Raw genomic sequence first — 18,935 nt, 5'->3', positions numbered from 1 at the left:
TAAAGTAGAACTTTCCTGGTGAGAAAACATCAATGGCCCCACAATGACCAAAGATAAAGGCCCAGCTGCTCACCATGGCCTTCACTGTGCCCAATATGAGGGCCTGCCTCTTTCCCCTATACTCCTTACCTCCCACTCTTGTGCTAACTTGATGGAACTGCTCTGTTAGTTACTGAATGTTCCTTTTTTCCTTTGCATTCCATTCCAAATGGCATTTGCATGACATTCCCTCTGTCTAGAATATACTCCTTTTACCCTTCTTGACAAAATCTCCTCATACACTCCTCTTTCTCCTTCACGTCTTGGCCTCAGAGGCACATCTTGACCCATTTCCACTCATGTAAGTTGGGACCTCTCTGCTCTCTTCAGCCTGAACCTGCCTCATGTACTCATCATACTGTCATGAGAACATTCTTTCTAGCACTACAGAAGAATATCTTCATCACTTCTGCATCTATAGGAAATACTGGCATATAGGATGACCTCAGTGAACACCTGCTGAAGAAATGGAATATTTCTGATATCTGTTTTACTTACATACAAACCATCATTATTTTTCTTAACATGCAAGTGTTACCATTATCATCCTTATGACATGATTAGGATAGGAGGTAAGAGAAGACAGAGAATTGTTATTGAATATTTGAACAAAATGGAATGAATTGGAGGGAGGATGTATTCATTCTCTTCAGAGGATGTATATGTTGGTGATAATTACAATGAACATTTCTAGGGTACTTACTGTGTGGCACTTTGATCTGTGAGGTTGACAAAAATTATGATCCCCTTTCAGAAAGGAAAGAGTGATCAGAGGGTTTAAGCCTCTTGTCCAGCATCATATGCCAGATAAGGAGGAAGATAGAGTCCAAATCCAGGTCTATAGAGTTCAAAGGCACCATTTTAAGCCTTTCACTCTACATAACTGGGACATTGATTTTATGAGATAAAACTTGAGAAATATTAAGAAAGTAAATGTGTATATATGTGTTAGGGGGAGATCAGCTTAAGAAAAAGAACAAACATTATACAAGAGACCTGAAATTTCAGTTGATAAATAAGGCATGGCATCATTAGCTTGGGGTAGCTTAGTTGCTGCGTGATCTGGTCCTGTAGAGGGTGCTCTTGTGGGTGGGGAGGCTTTGTTTTATTTATTTTTATTTTTTATTTTTGGAGGCTTTGTTTTAATAAGGATATTGGTAATTGTATATGAAGGAGTACATGGCCTAAAATATTTATGCAAAAAAAAATGGATTAGTGTCCCAACTTCCAAAGAACCCATAGCAGGTATACACAGAAGTTAGTTACTGAGGTAGACTTCATACAATTGGGTCTAGTTCTTGAATGACATGAAAAATTTGAATAGGTGGAGAAGAAGGGTTAGGGGTTGGTAAGAAGGAAAGGCATTTCTTGCCTTATCTTTGTCTTACGGTCTGTGAAATCTCTCATTCCTCAAGTTCATCTTTCTTCAGTGACCTCATTGTTCTTTGTCCATTTTTCAATGAAAACATTACAATATCATAATAGAATTTCCTCTTCACCTATCTATGTTCCACAGTAGACCAAGATTCTAGAGGAAAGGGACTGTATCCCATTTTCTTTGGGGTTCCTGTCCATAGGCTGAGGGTTAGGCAGGTGGCAGGCATTTTACTCAAGCTATGGGAGTAAATGAATGGAAAGAACAAACTAATTGAAAGTATAGATTGATGTCTAGCTTTAAAGGAATTCTGGTTTAAAAAAATAAGACAAGAGAAGATTTGTTACATATCAAACTTTCATATAAAACTTTTCTGTGTAAAATTCCCAAATATTTACTAGCCCTGTATGGTAGGATTCTTTCAGACAGATCAAAGTTTCAGAACTGGGGCATTAAAGAAGAGCTGGTTTCATTCTCTAAATCTTTCTTCTATTCCATGATGAGCCACAGAGATGGGAATTGAGTGGAACTATGAGGTTCCTAAATTTGTTAAAACGGCTACTGCATCCTTCCTGGTCTGCCTAGTCAAGCAGACCTCTGCTATGAGGACAGAATGCTCCTGGGTAATAAGCACACCCTTGCTGCTGCTGCCGTGACAGTCTTGCATATGGCACTGGGACATGTGCTTTATGGTTTTTCAGGGGAATCAAGCTGAAGCCCTGGAGAAGCTGGTGCCTATGGTGAAGCCTCCACTGGCAAGGAGCATAGGAAATATGCTGCTGCTGGCAGCACCCAGCAGGGAGGGAGAGGCGAGTTTGGGAATTGTAAGATGAGTACTTAGGAAATGTATGACTGGTACATCATCATCCTAATGAAATTACTTCCAAATATCTTAATGCCTTTTAGCTTCTATAAGTGGAGCTGGACAGATCTGATTTTGAAAAAGTTATTTACCTTTAATAAAAGGTAAGACTTCACTTTTATCTCCTGTACCATTATCTGGCACTGGGAGAGAGGACAGCCTTTTCTTGTCTTTGGGGAACTCTGGAAATTTTAGAACTTTAGAACGTCTGCCATTTGGGCATTGACTGAGCACTCCTCTGCCCAGCATTGCTTTTTAAGGGCAATGGGGTTGGGGCACAAAGTCTATAGTTTGAAAGGCTTTTGCTAGCTAGGACCTGCTACTCTTTTTTTTTTTAAGGAGCAAGGAGGCCTTATCCCAGGGCTAGGAGGTCTCTTCACTTCACAGTTCTGCTCCTTGGTGCCCTTATCTGTTGAATGGGGCTAATAATAGTTATTACCTGTCAATCCCATAGTGAGAATTGAATAAAGAGGTCTGTGTAAAGCTTGTAGCACAGAGTTTACCGCCTAGCAGGTCTTTGGTAAATAAGAGCCGTTATTATTCTCCTTCAGTGCTGGAGTCTTCTCTTGCTTTGATGCAAGTGTTGTGAATCAGATGACAAACTATTTTGTGGCCCTGGCTTTGGATCTCTCCTGGATTTGGGAATTATTTTTAAGCTATTACTATAGCTGGGCTGTGAATAAAGCCCCCTTGAGAGGAAACTGGCCACCATATGTCTGCTGCAAAGGCTTGAGTCCCAAACTAGAAGGAAAAATCCCATAAAAGAGGGTCTTTCTCTGGGCATATTGTTGAGGAACTGGACCTTCCCTGTGAGAAACCCTGTTGGCACAACCTCCAATACAGCAGGCTTCCCCTACAGGAGTTCAGTCCATGCTTTTCTGTCTGAGGTGTTGGCCTTCTAAAGAGACTCAAAGAAATCAATTCAATAAAATGACCCTTCAAGATCAGAACCCCTTTTTCTAGATTTATGCTATATTCATAAAATGATGCATCTGTGCAGTCATTAAATATTGATGATGATTTTTTTTATTAACATGAGGAAATTCTAGGTCTTAAATATAGAGAGTCAGAGAACCCTAACAACAATAAGAAAGTCATCAGGGACCCTAAAGGCCAGGGAGGAGAAGATTATCAGAGTCCCTAGATCTCCCAGAGGTCAGGACTGGAGGCCTACTCTGAAGCTAAAATTATGTTAGTATCTTCTGTTTAAGCGACACATGATTTGTACATTTCTGTAGCTTCACTTTTTCTAAAATGATTTCGCTTTCCGTTTATAATCAGGAAAAAAAAAACCACTCAAACACTATTTCTTTAAAAATAGGAATTAATGAGATAGTCAAACTTAGTGAAGCATTTTCATGTATATAATTTTACTTTTCTTCTAACCAGCCTGTGAAGCCAGAAAGGCAGATGGTTTCATTTTAAAGACAGATGTGGGGGATGGAGGTGAAAGTACTTTTTCAAAATTGTGCATAAAATAAGGAGCAGAAGTCAGGGCTCCTGGCTTTGTTCTGGTCTCTCTACCATGGACTGTTTTTTCTCTTAACATTTTCATCTTCTTATTTTCTCCCAGTTCATTTGACAAACATATATGAAGCATTTACAGCATCTCGGGCAATGTGATAAACACCTAGGAGGAGGTAGAGATGCAGAAAATTTCTGTCCCCCGGGACTTTGTTCCCTGGTGGAGATATGCATGAGAGATTGACAAAAGAAATGTCAAGATAATATAAGCAGCAGCCTGTTTAAAGCGCCATGAGTACTCGGAGGACGGAGTGACTAATCTCATAGCAGGGGCGGGGGATGATCAGAAAAAGTTACAGAGAGGAGGTGACATTTAAATTGCAACTCACTGTCTGCCATAGGAGTTAAGAGCCCAAGCTCCCAAGTTTGGCAGACCTGAACAACTCCAGCCTTCACCACCTTACATTTATAGGCTTGGACACATTACTTATATCCTTCCAAGCCTCAATTATTCTCCTGGAAAATGGGGCAATTGTAAGCTACCTTGAAATAAATCAGTTAATGGAAGCAAAGCATTATTTAATAACAGCCCATTTAAACTTCAAGAAACTAGAGCCTTTATTATCATAATTAGTAGTAATATGGCTAATACTCATTTATTTTCCCCCAAATGAAAATTATTTCCCATGATAGATAGGTATCGGAACAATGTCCCAAATAGAGGGAACAGCAGTGCTAAGTCACTGATATGCTATAAATAGCCTGAGACTTTTTTGGAAGTGGCAAGGAGGCGGGCATAGAGGGAAGTAGAGTAGTAGGAAGTTAGGCAACACATACTAGGTTGGAGTCAGATTGTAAGGAATCTTGTTTGCTGTGGGAGGAATGTTAGGTACTAGGATGGTGGTGGGGTTCTATTAGAGATTTGGAAGCCAGGAAACAGTCAGATATGTGTCTAAGAGAGATCCCCAGGCAGCTGGGAAGGGGCTGGATCTGAGGGAGCTGGAAAATATAAGAGAAAGTAGCCCTTGAAAGCCAGTGCAGTGCAGGGTTCTATGTGGAACAGACAAAGGCTCATCATGGTGAAATCATTTGTTTCAGTTAAACAACACCTCCTGCACTTAAAGACTTCATAAGGTAAGGAAAATAGTTCCTACTCTCAGGACACAACATATAGTGGGGAAAAAGAACAAATCAGTTAAAGGGAGAACTAGAAATAGCTATAACTTAAGACAAATAATTATCACAAGAGAATAACAAGGACAGCATTAAGAGGGTCAAAAGGAAGGGGTGAAGGATGACATCCAGGTGCATGAATCAAAAAAGGCTGTGTGCTTATTATCAGAACCCATCTCTCTTCACTGGACCATAATAAGCTCTATGATACAAGGACTGCATCTATGATTTTCTTGACTAGCACAGAGAAGGTAATCAATAATGGTTGGAAAAAAGTGATTATGGACTGGGGTTCATCTGAGAAGTTTCCCTGGCACTGGGGATGCATGGTCCTGGAGAGAAGGGAGGGATCTCTTCCAGGAAATCCAGTCTGGTGAGTGGTGAGTTCATTGCATGACATTGAATTTGCTCCCTTTGATCCCTGACTACAGAAAGCATATTGTTTTTCATCTCGAAACAAACCAGCAAACAAAAAACAATGACAACAGCATATGACTTCCCCTCTTCTCCATCACCCATATGGAATTTCTGCATGTGGGATTAGATTCAGTCAAGGTTTGGGGTACTTTGTATAAGAACTAAGTGAACCACTCTGCATTTCAACAATTAAAATGACTCAGCCCATTTGGCTCAGGAGAAAAAAGGCTTTTCTGTCAGCATAACCAGAGTATCACAATATCACATGTGCTACCTGGGAAACCAAATCCAAGCACCAATGAGAGGTCATTGTGTTTAGCTGATAATTTTTTAAAAATGCATATTAAGATTTTGCAAGGAGAAAAAAAAACTGGTTTCATTTGAGTGAAATTAAATAAATATAGTTCTGGATTCTGAGAATTGATGAGGCCGTTCATGTTAATAAATCTTTTATTTACTTTGGAAGAAATAATCCTTTGGTGTGATGTTTATTGTCTTTTCATTTTAGTTGTGGTTTACGCCAAGGCAAAATAACCCTGCCCAATGCTTCTTCACTTAGACCCTGTCTTCTTTAAATTGCATTTTGTATAAAATGGACTAGGTCACATGTAATAAATTTTGGCATTTTAATGGAAACATTACATAGAAAATAGTTAACACTCTGCTTTAATTTCAGAGCTAATTTTCTTTTCATACAGCGAGGCAGTGTCTTGGTAAAATGTGCAAAATGCATTGGGATTTAATTATGATGACAATTTGTTCTGAAACAAAGTTAAGCTGGACTGTCAATATTCAGAATAAAGGTGTTAGGAGGTTGGCAGTGGAGGTAGGATGATAGTGGCTGATGTTTCTGGGTCCTGTGTGCCACATAGACCATAGTAGAATGCAAGCCCTGGGCACATTACTTACTAGTCAGTAGAAGAATGGATGTTCTTGGGGGGAAGACAGAACCGGTACACTCCAGTGGGACCATCCACATATGAAAATAGGAAGGGAGAAAAGCTGGGAATCATTTTTGAGTGTGTGTGTCTGTCCACTGGATCCAAACCATTCATTAATTTATTCCTGCAACAGATCTTTTAATTCCATTGTGCTAAGTGCTAGAGATACAAAAGTAAGCAAAAATAAGCAGGATTCCTACCTTAAGAAGATTATAGACTACGAGAGAGAAATACAGTCATCAAAAATGACACAAATATATGTATAAGGTCAACTGTGTCAAAAAATTTGATAGAGCGGTGCCTGGTGCCAGATGATTGTGCAAGAATGGTATTTCATGTGATCTAGGGAAGTGGTGGTAGTAGTCTTGGAAAACCTTACCTGGGAAGCCCCAACAGAGTTGGAAACTGGGCAGGGAGGATGACATATTTCAGGCAGAAGGAAAAGTTTACAGAGACCTTTAAGGATGAGTTAACATAATGGGTTCAAGGAAGCCAAAGTGACTCAATGTGACTGTAGAGCAGACAAGGAAAGTGCCTAAGATGGGCATTTCCATGGGAGAGGCAGGTGCACCCTTCATAGTGACAGACCTGGTCTTTCTTTATAAATTTATCAGGAAGCCAAAGTGTGACAGGGGTCAGATCTAAATTTTTCAGTTATTACCTTTGCTGCAATGTGGAGAATGTACTGGAAGGGAGTGCATGTTGGTGGATCAGTAAGGACACATTTGTGGAGGCCAACTAAGAGAAGGGGTTTGGAACAGGATGGCAGTATTGGAGGAAAAGGATGCTTATCTTGGCACCTGGCTTAGTCTGGCAGTGAGAAAACCAAGCTCTAGGTTTGCTCTTCATGGACTCCCTCCTACAGGGCCCATGAAGAGTACAGTAGGAGGCAGACAGAAATAATATATTTGGGAAACACTGGGAGTAGGGGTGATGGGTGTGACCAATAAGAATTCAAGCTGTAAATCAAGTTGAGATGAAACCAAAAGGGCTTATGAGCATTAAGCTTCTCAAACATGGTTTACACCAAACACAAACAGTATTGGTTGGGTATGGATTTGTCCCACAGCTCTTTTTATTGTAAGCCACACTTTATGACCATAATGATCATAAAACATCTATGTTTCTTGGGGCTTAAAAAAAGAAATATGTTTTTGTCATACAGCAAGTTGCCTTGAGTAGCTTGAAATGAAAGCCTTTTTGGTCAGAGGCCATTTGAAACCTCTGCTCAGCTAATGAGAAAGTTGAACCTGCCAGTTAGAATGGGTCTCAAGTTTAGTGTCAGTGGTTCCTGGAACTGCCCTGGGTCATGGTGTCCAGTAGACTTCCCATATTATCCCACCACTACATTGCACTGACTTCCCTGAGCTATTCCCGTGAGCCTTGGATAACTCATCTAGCCTTACTTGACTGCCTCATACTTAAAATGGCAGGTCTCCAGCTCTTGCAGTGTCTTCTACCTCAAGGATATTTGATTCCACACAACAAGGATCTTTAATTTCTCAGAGTCCTATGCTGTGCTTGATATGCCTGCATATTATTCTTCTGGATCACTGAGGACTTTGTCAGTGAACATCCACTGTCCTGGTTTTTGGTCTTAATAAGGGCAGGAAGAGTTTATTCCTCATCAATACCATTTGTTGCACTGAGAAAATCTTAAGCTTGTTTCTGAAAACCCACTGCAGCCCCATGAAGGCATCTTGCATCTTTTCTCCCAATTTACTTCAATCAGCAAATGAATGCATATAAAGTTAATGAGCATCTGTTGTGTGTTCTACATTATGCTCAGGACTTTCACTTAAATGTTAGAAACCCTTGTAAGGCAAAGGTTATGTTCAGTATTATATATAAAAAAAAAGAGTCCAAGACTCACAGAGGTTAACTTTCCCAAAGTCACCTAAGAAAAAGAAGATGGCAGAAGAGTATCAAACCCAAGACTTCTGATTTTATGCCCAAGACTCCTCTTGCCTTAAATTGATAAACAAGCTGGTTTTACATGGCTCATGGACAATGAAGGAAAAAAAAATGGAATCACATGACAGAAAAGTTGTTTTCTTTTCAATTCTCTCTCAAACATCCTGATTAGTCAAGTAGAAAATGTGTTTGATGTGAAAGTTGCTTTAGCATGTATTGAATATTTGCTTATCTCCCTTTTTAACAGAGAGCTGGTCTCAGACTTTACACCTTCAACACTCAAAGACCTTAGCAAGAATTTGATAACATTATTTTGATTTCATCTTCTAATTTTGGAACATCATATTGGTTTCCTTATGATAGTGATATAAAGCTTCCTTTTAAGGAAGAAAGTTACAGGAAAAAATTTTAAAATGTTGAATAAATTATTTTGTATGGGTACAATAACGATGAAAATCATGAAAGTGTATCCATCTGAATGATGCTAGGAACTATTCGATTGATTTAAACAGCCTCCTTTGCTCCCAGGACACACGGGCTTCATGTGATCATTGAGGCACTATATTCTAAATATGTTCTTTGTTGATTTGTTTTCCTGGGAAACATACAGAAGTGAATATAATGAAAATGATCTCTGTCACTAGGACCATTGAGTCATCCTTTTTAAGTTTAAATTTTATAACCGAAATCAACCCAAGCTAGTAATGGAGTCTTAAAGCCTAGGAAAAATATGTAAGTTTATTGCAAAAGATAATATCCCATTTAAAACAGTTTAGAAATTTACAAAACCTTACATTGGTACATAGTCTTTAAGAAGGTGCTCTATAGATGAACTGGTATGAAGTTCCAAGTATAGTGAGTACCTATTTTTTTGACTACAGAGAAAGCAGCTACATAAACTCCTACAACTGAAGTTGATGTTTTGGTCTTTTTCCCTTCAATTTTATAAAAGTAATTTTTTCTAAATGAATATCTCTCCATAAAACCATATAACCTCAGGTACATCATTTCTGTAGAATATCATGGTAGATGTTACGTAATATTTGACAAAGAAGTGATTTCACATGGTAGATGAGTTATAGAGGTTTGGCATATGGATCTGTGTGTTGTTCAAAATATAGAGATAACCACTTTTGTTTAGCAGGAAGTTGTTTACTGAATCCATTTCCCTCCTAACTATTTAAAATTTTCAATATTCAGAAAAGACCCCCTTCCTGGTTTCAGGTTGGTGGCCTGAGCAATGCTGTGTTGTGCTTTGGTATAGAATTATTATAGCCTCATTTGTTGTTGTTGTTCTAAAAAATGTCAACATTTTCCAACTCCAATTTCATTTAATTCAGTTGAAGATTTATCTTAGGCCCCCCAACTCAATGTAAATGTATGACAAGGTGAGCTTCACTATCCAAGGGTTGGATTATCCTTTTTGTGTGAGTTACCTCAGATACCTCTTCATCATTGCAGGCTAACTCTGGCAAGTGATCCAGCTCAGCTCTGGGTCATCCTGCTCATTTTGATGTTGGAATATGCACAGAGATTATAAAGTAGGTAGAGTAGGGATTTATATTTCCATTCAAGAGTGGACAAACAGGTCCTGAAAATTTAAGCAATTTGTCAAAGGTTAGTGTAATAGACTGTTGTGTTACTTGGGTATCTTAATTCCAGGAACAGGATTATTTTCTAACATGCTACCCAAGAATATAAATTGATTTGAAAATTAGTGTAAGCAAAGCAAATTAAGATAGAAGCTCTACTATGAGATAAAATTATATAAGAGATCCCAAATGATTTTGTCTTATTGGATTATCCTCTGTGCTGTTCTTTTCCACTGTTGGGGCCAACTGAGAGTTGATTGTGTGGATACAGAAAGATCTGTGGCTTTTAGCCAGTGATAGCATATCTTATTGAAATGTGACTTCTTAAGTATGACAAGTGTATTTATCTTAATTCCAACTTAGTGTTATGTATTCTGGTCTCATTTTGTGGGTTTAAACATTACACTAGAAACAGAATGAGAACATCTTGAATGACATTCCAAGACTTAAATAGTGCAAGCTGAGACTCTCTGCCAAATTTCCCTCTCGTTCCCACTGAAATAGCTTTGTGCACTGCAGCAGGGTGACAGGGAAAGGTGAAGCTGTCGGAGTGGTTTGTTCAGTTAGTCTCAATTTGCAGTGGGGTACATACATCCCACGTGCACTCTGCAGACTCTAACTCAGACACCTGATCTTCAGCAAAGGGGATTATGAAATGCCTTTTTCACTGAATGCTTATTGAGCTTTAGGGTCCCTTTTCTAAGCAGCATCAATGCAACCACAGGCTGGTAGAGAATTTAATGCAAAGGATAGGAGCCTTTCCAACCTGCCCCTTATCCCCAAGAGTATGTAGCAATTAATTATTTTACTTTAGTAGTTTTTTTCAGCCATGCAAGTTTGACTGGACCCACATGTATGAGGGTCTTCTCAAAAGAATGAGTCAGACTTCAAAAGAATTCAGACTTTGGGAAGGAAAGGTCTTTAATACTAAAATGTAAAAAATATATCCTCATCCCCGGTCTTGCTGCTTCTTCAGTCAGGTGACCATCACCTGGTCATCAGAAAGGGAGACTGTGAAGATTAATATACTTTGGAACTTATCTACAAGGCTGTTGCTGAGATGAATGACCAAGAACCAGTGTTGTCTTTTACCTTAGTTTTATATTACTAGTAAGATGAAATGGACAGACAAGCTGCTGGATCTCATCTCTTAAATATTGCAGGGACATTAACTGTGGAATCTTAAACTTCAAGCCCAATCTTAAAGTTCAAGCCCAAACAAGGCCCCAGGCTGAGAACATGATGGTTTAAGGCAGGCCCTACTGCAGCAGTTACAACTGTAGGGTAGCCATACCAACAAGTTCCTTATACTCTGCTATAACCTCTTACTCTGCCACAGACTATAAAGCTCACACAGCATGAGATGACACATCCTTGATTTGGGATCTAAATGAAAATGACCCAACCCACTAGGTAATTTCACATTTTTATGCCTTACTTCTATTGTGTTTATGTATGACAATATCTTGGAAAACTGCCAGTTTATGTATCTAATTTTTCCTGGGGTGTCTGCTTATAATGCTCCTCTATCTTCCTGTTATGCACAACATTGTTTTCTTTTGGGATGATGAACCCAGGATGAGAAGGAAGTGTTTAGTATCATGGAGGTGTTGGAAAATGTGATGAGGTTTTGCTCATGGTGGGAACTTAGACTTTCAAACCAGGTTGTGGCCTGGTCATGTATGACAGGGAACTAGGCAAGTGGTCACTCTAGGTTCCATGAAGTCCTCAGCAAGCAGTATCATTCATTCGGGCGAGATTAGTTGTCAGGTGTCCAGCAGCAGCTAAACTAGCCCCGAGTCTTTCCCATTCTGCAGGTTGAATGGCTAACCACCTGGGGCCTGTGCTAAGAAGTAGAGAAGGCCTGAGGGCAGTGAATTCCCCACCGTGGGGAGGTATCTGGGGAGGGCAAAGGGAATAGACCCAACAAGCTCAGATCCACCAGAAGCATTTCTTCTTCACTTTCTTGGTTTTCCTCCTTAAGTCCTGTTTCTCAGGGACTGGGGGTTCTGCTGGGGACTTTGGTGGGGGAGATGCCTCCTCCACTGGTTCCGCTTCCTCCAGACTCTGTAGAACTTCATGGAACCTGCCTTCCTGCTGCCGAAAATCATATTCTACACTGAAAAACATAGAGGAGAAGGAAGGAAAGTAAATTCAAATCATCACATATTGATTTAGCATCACCAAGAGTCCAACTGACATGGAAGAGCATAGGCTTTGAGATCAAGTCCCAGATGCTTAAGTGCCTACTGACCTTGGGAAGATTTTGCCAGCCTTCTCAACCTCCAGTTCCTCAAGGACTGAATTGGCACCTGAAATGCCTTCCTTTTAGGGTTGTTCTTAAGTCTAAATGAGATGTGTAATATGGCAGCCTGATAGTAGGTGTTCAGTAAATATTGCTTCAATCTCTCTCACACATTTATTTAATGCTATTAAATTGTTCATTCTTTTTATGCATTTTACACAAAAACTGTCTCATTATAGAAGATTTAAATAATGCAGAAAAATATACGATAAAACTGACAACTCAATTTCCTCATCAATAAAATGGACACAAGAGCAGCAACTATCTCAAAGGCTTTCTTTGAAATTAATATGTATTTTAACTAAGTGAGAGAACACAAAGGAAGTTCTTAGAGCAGTACCTGGCATGTAGTAAGCCTTCCACATGTGGTAGCTCGTGTTAGTGTTATTATTATCATCATTACCGTTATTACCACTAATACATTATGACTTTATCTTTTCCTTATCAATTTAACAATGTGTCTCATAGAGCTTTCCCTATACACTTACCTCATAGTATTCCTCCATGTAGACATACTTAAATTCTTTCCTTTGATGGGCATTTCCTAATCTCCATTTTTTCTTTGCTATTTTATTTGTGTGTTTTTGGAGTCATTAATGTACAGACTCCATTGTATTATCTGTACACAGATCTTTGGGGTAAACATGATGCATCTGGGGACTGAGGGTTCCCAGAATCTGAAAGAGTCAGAGGACAGGGAGTACAGAAGCTCTGGCTTTGTTCATAGTAGGTGCTCACAGTGGGTACTCACACTTCCCATGCCCTTGAGGGCTTGAGAATCAGGCCTGCAGGTGTGTCAGAGTTTGTCAGCTTGCCTCATAACTCTGGCTCAGTTTCCCCAGAAACTGGACAGCAGGGCCAGAAAGAATTAATCCTACAGATGCCCCTGAAGGCTATGCATCAGCTCTCTCTGCCCTTAATTGTCCACTTTCCTCCCTAGGAGATTTACTTACAGGGGAGTCTCCACTGCCGAGATGATTATAAGAAGGCTCTTAAGCTCTCAGCTGTGTTTTCACCTGGTTTCATTCTAGAGGCCTCAGATGGCCCAAGATGAGTAACCAGTGTAGGAGTGTAGAAAGTGAAGGAAATGCAAAGTCACAGAAACAGTGCATTCTCCTTGCTTAGCAAGGAGGGAAATGAAATGTTTCATATGGAAGACAAAAGATCCCACTTGGGTTTATGATGTAGCATGACAGTCCAAGGCCTTTCTACCCAGCAAGGCATGAAAAGGAGCTATTATTAAAGGGACACTTGTGCTTATCTACTACCCTCATGTCACCTCTCAGAGACCCAGGATCAGAGTAAGTGCTGCTGGAAAGGCAAATCATGATTGTCACACATGCCTAATAAAACCCTCAAATGCACATTCCAAGATGGAAGAAGCTAAAGAGTCAGAAGATCCCGATGGTGTATTTTGAAGCCAATCTGATGGGGTATTAGTGCTTAGAAAGCATTTGGAAGATGTTTCTGATAATTTTGTTTCTGCATTTTTGATAAGCTTTACCCAGATTTTCTTCTCCTTGGTGTCATCCTTTCTTTGTCCATTCCTCCCTGGTCTATTCCATAGGGACATACTCCTGGCTGGGTGATCTATATAATGCTGTGTTTTTCAAAGCAAAGCTCCATGACTAATTAACTGTGAGATCTTGGGGAAGTCATTTCTCATATTTTAAGCCACAGTGTCCTCATCCGCAAAATGAGCATGGTACCTACTCATAGGATTTCAGTGAAATTTAAAGGATATGCATGTACAACACTCAGCTCAGAGCAAGGCACCAAGTATACAGCCAGTCATTCAACAAATATTTCTTGAGTATCACCCATGTGCCAGGCCCTGTGCTAGGTGCTAGGTAAGGAGTGATAGACAGACATATAGACATTATTTCTGGCTTCCTGGAACTGGTAGTCCAGTGGCTCTGTGTCTTCAGTAAATACTAGTCAACATCAAAAGCAATTAGGGACATTTTAGCCAAAGGCCAGGATTTGCCAGCTCAGTGAACAAAGGCTTCCACAGACTCAAAATGAGGCTTTCACTTCCAGGATGCACTATCCAGCTCTGCACTCCTCTGTCTCTGGGCCTAGGGTGAATTTTTGTCTGCACTCCCTGCACCTCACTCTCTGCAGTGGAAACTTAAGGAGATGGATTCAGAGGCTGGGGAAGAGTTGTTTCCAACAATCTCTGCATTGCTTCAAGGAAAGCATTAAAGCAGTAAGTTGCAAACTTTGATTCTTACCCCCATTAGCACTAGTTCACAGATAGGGGACACCCACATTCATAGTTTCTGCTACCTCCTGAAATATTCATAGCCTTCCCCCCAAGGCATAAAGATAACCTTCATCCTAGAGCACCAGATAGAGCCCAATAAAGTGGGTACCTCCTGCTCATTCTCAGAATTTCTTGTGCTTTCTGGTACAGGATATTCCACCCATCTATTCAGTCAGCCAGACTGGGTTAGCCAACCATCCACTTATCCAACCAAGTATCCACCCAACCAATTATCCATCCATCCATCCATCCATCCATCCATCCACCCATCTATCCAACCATTCATCCATTCAACCAACTATTCATTTATCCAGCCAGCTAGCCATCTATTCTACCATCCATCCTTCTATCCATGCAACCTATAGTCTATCCATCCATCCTACCTACCATCCGGCTAACCATCCATCCAGCCAACTGTCCAGCTAAACATTTGTCCTGCTCTGGACCTGACATTATACTCAGTTGCAGGGATAATAGTAAGATAGACAGATGTGGATTCTTCTCTCACGGATCTTACATCCCACCCTGTGAGAGAGATGATTAAACTAACAATTGCCTTAAAAAATGCTTTGCATTTATCTCAACTACCCCTACCTTCCAACTGTTTATGCATACACCTCTACCAAATTATATGAACATAACATAAACAGACCTCCTTCTTCTCCTTATATGTAACTTTTCTCTGACTTCACAATTCAAAAAAATGACAACAACAACAAACCACTTGAGTTTGTTAAGACTCAGAACAGTGTCCCAAAACCAATTAGAAAAATAATGCTCTGGAAGATTCCAGAATGTGTATAGAACTGGCATGCCTGGAGAGAGAAGAGCCAGGAGACAGAATGTTAACTCTGTCTCATCATCACAATTTAAAGTTCAGCCCAATATAGAGAATAGAACAGAGGCTCTCAAGTGGAACACTCCTGGGTTTGAACTGAGGCTATACTACTTACTGGCTGGGTGACCTTGGGCAAGTTGCTACTCTCTGAGACTCAGTTGAAAATGGGGATTATAAAGCTACCTTGCTAGGTAGTTGTGCAGATGGGACACAATAAAAGGCGAAATGTCCTCACATAGGATATGGTCTCGGCCCACTCTACTCTTCACTATCTTTTGTCTTCCTATCTTAGGGACTGACTGCCTTACTTTCTCACTCATACCTTTAGCTTTTTGGTAATTGTACACCTTGTCAGCAACATCACTCTTTACTCCTACCCTCTATATACATTCTGGGAAGAATATACTCTTTATGTTTCTATGGAAACACCACAGGTTTCCATTATAATCATTAAAGCTTAGGGAGCTCCCCACCCTCCTCCTGTAACTGTCCCCATGAGTCTTGGCAATTTAAAGAGGATTGAAAGTGACTTTCTTTTCAAGTCCAGGCAAATAGCAGAGTATAGGGAAGCATGTACACTTTGGAAAGAAATTGATTAATGGTTTTTAGGCCAAAACAATTTATTAACATAAAGGAAAACTGCCACTTTTCTTCTTATTCATCCATTTGACAAACTACTGTTTAGTTTGGAGAGGAGGAGAGGGAGTATATCTTGTTTTGGTAGCAGCTGCCTTATAAATAGGCTGGGGCAGTGCCCTTTCTCATCTGTTTTCATTTTGAGGCTGAGTAGAGAAGAGGAGATACCCCTCAACTCACTGCTTAACTAATTCAGCAACCTCTTGAAAGGGGAATAAGGTGCTTACAAGTAAACCCTTAGCAGAGGGTCCTTTGTAGTTTCTAGGGAATGACTGTTTGCCTTGGGCTTGGTTTCAAGGTAGAACACCAGTAACTTTTGCAACCTCACCACCACTTCTTTTCTACCTCTTAATCTCCCTACCCTGACACCTTTAGCATCTTCTGCCATTCATATTCCATAGGGAGGAGAGAAATATTGAGTGCTGAGCTTGAGCAGAGCTCTGGCTCACAGTTTGGGGCAAATGGTCAAGAAATTGTTACAATATAGGATTTAGGCCAGGAACCATTGAGATAGTCCGGAGCACTGAAGGTCTGTGAGATTAGTCCACTGAAGATGCAAGGAATACTTACCACCTGATTGAGGGGTGCCCAGTTCACTGAGGAGCCTTAGAGCCCTTTCTGCCCAAGATACCTGTGCATGGCACCACATTGCACTTAGAAAGTGAGCTCTGTATAAAGCAAAAATGGAAGAGAGCTTTCCAGTTTTCTTCCTGAGGGCCCCTTACTAATCTGACAGATCAATGCTTAAACCATCATGCTAGGTGAAAAGTAGAAGGATGTTTTTCTAAGTAATTGGAAGGAGCAAGAAGCCTAAGTCACAGCTTTTCTGGAAGAAGAAATAGTGAGAAGCAAAAAGTAGATAAATACATAAGTATATAAGAAAGCAACAGAGCCAGGCTCTAGATACAGTATCTTGGCTAAGCAAACTGAAGTTAGATAAGCCAAAAGGAGATAAAAGTTTATATAGAAATAAACAGTAGAAACCTCTTACTTTTATTTAGCACTTTCATATTGCAAATCTCTCATATGTGTGTTTTTATTTTACCCTTACAATAGCCCAGGAAGTTGGGAAGGTTCCTATCCCCATTAAACTGACAAAGGGGTTAGCAAAGGGAAGTCGCACCATGAGTTATGATCAGAATCCAATCCTGGCTTCCTGACTGCTAGTCCTTTGTTTTTCCTAAAGAGGGATCAAATGTTTTAGCCCAGGGCTTGGCTATTACCAGGGGTTTTTATTCTAAGAAAGGAAGTATGAGAGTACCTGCACCTTGTTAGGTGAGGACATATGGTAATTAAATGAATAATAGTAATGAATAATTAAATGAATAATAGTAATGAGGATAAGTAGGAAGGTGGGTAGGAGGAGGGGTTGGGAGGTAAGAAGACAGGGACAACTACTACTATTCTCATTTATGGAGTGTAATCCGTATTGTAGACACTATACTAGAAGTTCAGTAATTCTTGCATGTCTCATGTAATTCTCACAACCCCATGAGATAGATATTAACTTCATTTTATACATGAGAAAACTACGAGGTTAAATATTCTGCCAAGAGCACACACGAGTAAGTGACAGAGCCAGGATTTGCGCCTATATTGTCCCGCTCCAAAGCTTGTATACTAAGGTATACTGTGCTAAAAGAACATAGTAGTCTCTATCTGTGTGAGGTCCTAGTTGCCAAATGTGTATGGGGTGGGGGTGGTGAGATGATGGTGATCAAGGCCTGGTGCACCACTTTAATGACCCTCTGTGGAGCCAGTCCAAATCTGGGGCTGGGCACCATGGGGGGCACTTTATGACCAAGCTGACCACCTCATAATAGTGTTTCTAGCTTGCAGGGTAATTCTGGCCATGAGGCTGCATTTCCTTAGAAGATGGACATGCTCGTAAGACGCAGCTTAGGGACACGTTGGTGGCTCAGCAGGTGAGCATCTGCCTTTGGCTTAGGGCATGATCCCAGGATCCAGGATCGCATCCTCCTTCAGGCTCCTCCCAGGGAGCCTGTTTCTCCCTCTGCCTCATTTTCTGTGTCTTTCATGAATAAATAAATAAATCTTAAAAAAAAAAAAAAAGGAGGCAGCCTACTCAGGGTAATATAGGTACTCAGCAATCTTGAGTCTACTGTAGGCTGCTGAGGTCTGTGGTGGGCTCTTTGCACTTCCTTCTTAGCAGATGAGTCTTGCTCTTTTATAAAGAGAAATGGTGACAAGCCACTGCCATAAACCATACAGTCCAGGCAAGTTGGCTGGGAAATTAATGATCTATAGCATCTCCCTGAGACAAAACATCTTCGGAACCCCTCTCCATCTCTTCCTCATCTGTCAGAGGGCTTCCGTGGCCCTTCTTGCCATAGAACCCAGGTGCACCACAGATTTATTGACCTCCTGCAACTTTCTTTTTTAAAGAATTATCTGTAAGAATCAATGGAATCAAAGAGGATAGTTTGGTTCCTCTCCACTTGGATAAATCACACTACTTTGGAAAGTGTCTCTTGGGAAGAATTATAGTCTGGGAAAGTAGGAGCTTTTGTTAGTTTGTTTTCTTCCCCCCAAACCCCTCCCCAAGCCTGGATGGGATTTTGTTCCTAATGCTTTCTTCTAATGATCAGTTTGCTCATTATTTATAGGGTATAGTTTTAAGCTTCACAACTTGCAGCCATTTTAAGTTGGCAAGTGCACCCCTTCTCCTAGGGCATCCGTCTGCTGACGAGTCCTCAGAGAATTGCAGTTTCTCTTCTTGGTACATAAATAAGTAGTACCAAGCTGTAGAAAGCTTCACTGCTGATCACTGTCTATGGAAGAAGTCTGTGCCCTGTGTTCTGTGGCTCTGTGTCAAGAAGGTCTTCATGTTAGGACCTCAGAAAGGGCAGATCACCTCAGAGAGCTTTAAACACGTACATTTATTGATTATGCAAGGTCAAAGGTAAGGGGGACAGGGGCAGGAAAATCTCCTGAAAGCAGGATCGATTTGAGCTCTGGCCACATTGAATCTTGGATAAGTTGCTCATGTAACCCCTCTGCATCTCAGTTTCCTCATCTGCAGAGTGATAACAACAACCATACCCACATTTTAGGGTTGTTGGGAGTCTAACATGAGATGATACATGTACAGT

The 18,935-nt window shown here is 40.4% G+C and overlaps 2 protein-coding genes across 2 annotated transcripts in view; one reads left to right on the top strand and one right to left on the bottom strand.

Annotated features, from left to right (window-relative positions):
• Nucleotides 1-18,935, top strand: part of DOCK2 (dedicator of cytokinesis 2) — a 397,882-nt gene that overhangs the window by 181,553 nt on the left and 197,394 nt on the right. The gene's annotated exons all lie outside the window — the stretch shown is intronic.
• The window catches only part of INSYN2B (inhibitory synaptic factor family member 2B), a 115,578-nt gene continuing 105,546 nt past the window's right edge, over nucleotides 8,904-18,935 (bottom strand). The window contains exon 4 of the mRNA XM_038534785.1: nucleotides 8,904-11,896. Coding sequence (XP_038390713.1) covers nucleotides 11,710-11,896 — 187 coding nt within the window. The 3' untranslated portion in view covers nucleotides 8,904-11,709. The remainder of the gene's footprint in view (nucleotides 11,897-18,935) is intronic.

Source organism: Canis lupus, chromosome 4 (genome assembly GCF_011100685.1).
Source record: "Canis lupus familiaris isolate Mischka breed German Shepherd chromosome 4, alternate assembly UU_Cfam_GSD_1.0, whole genome shotgun sequence".
Taxonomy (NCBI): Eukaryota; Metazoa; Chordata; class Mammalia; order Carnivora; family Canidae; genus Canis; species Canis lupus.
Note: the sequence above shows the minus strand (reverse complement) of the source record. Positions and strands in the feature narration are given on the sequence as shown.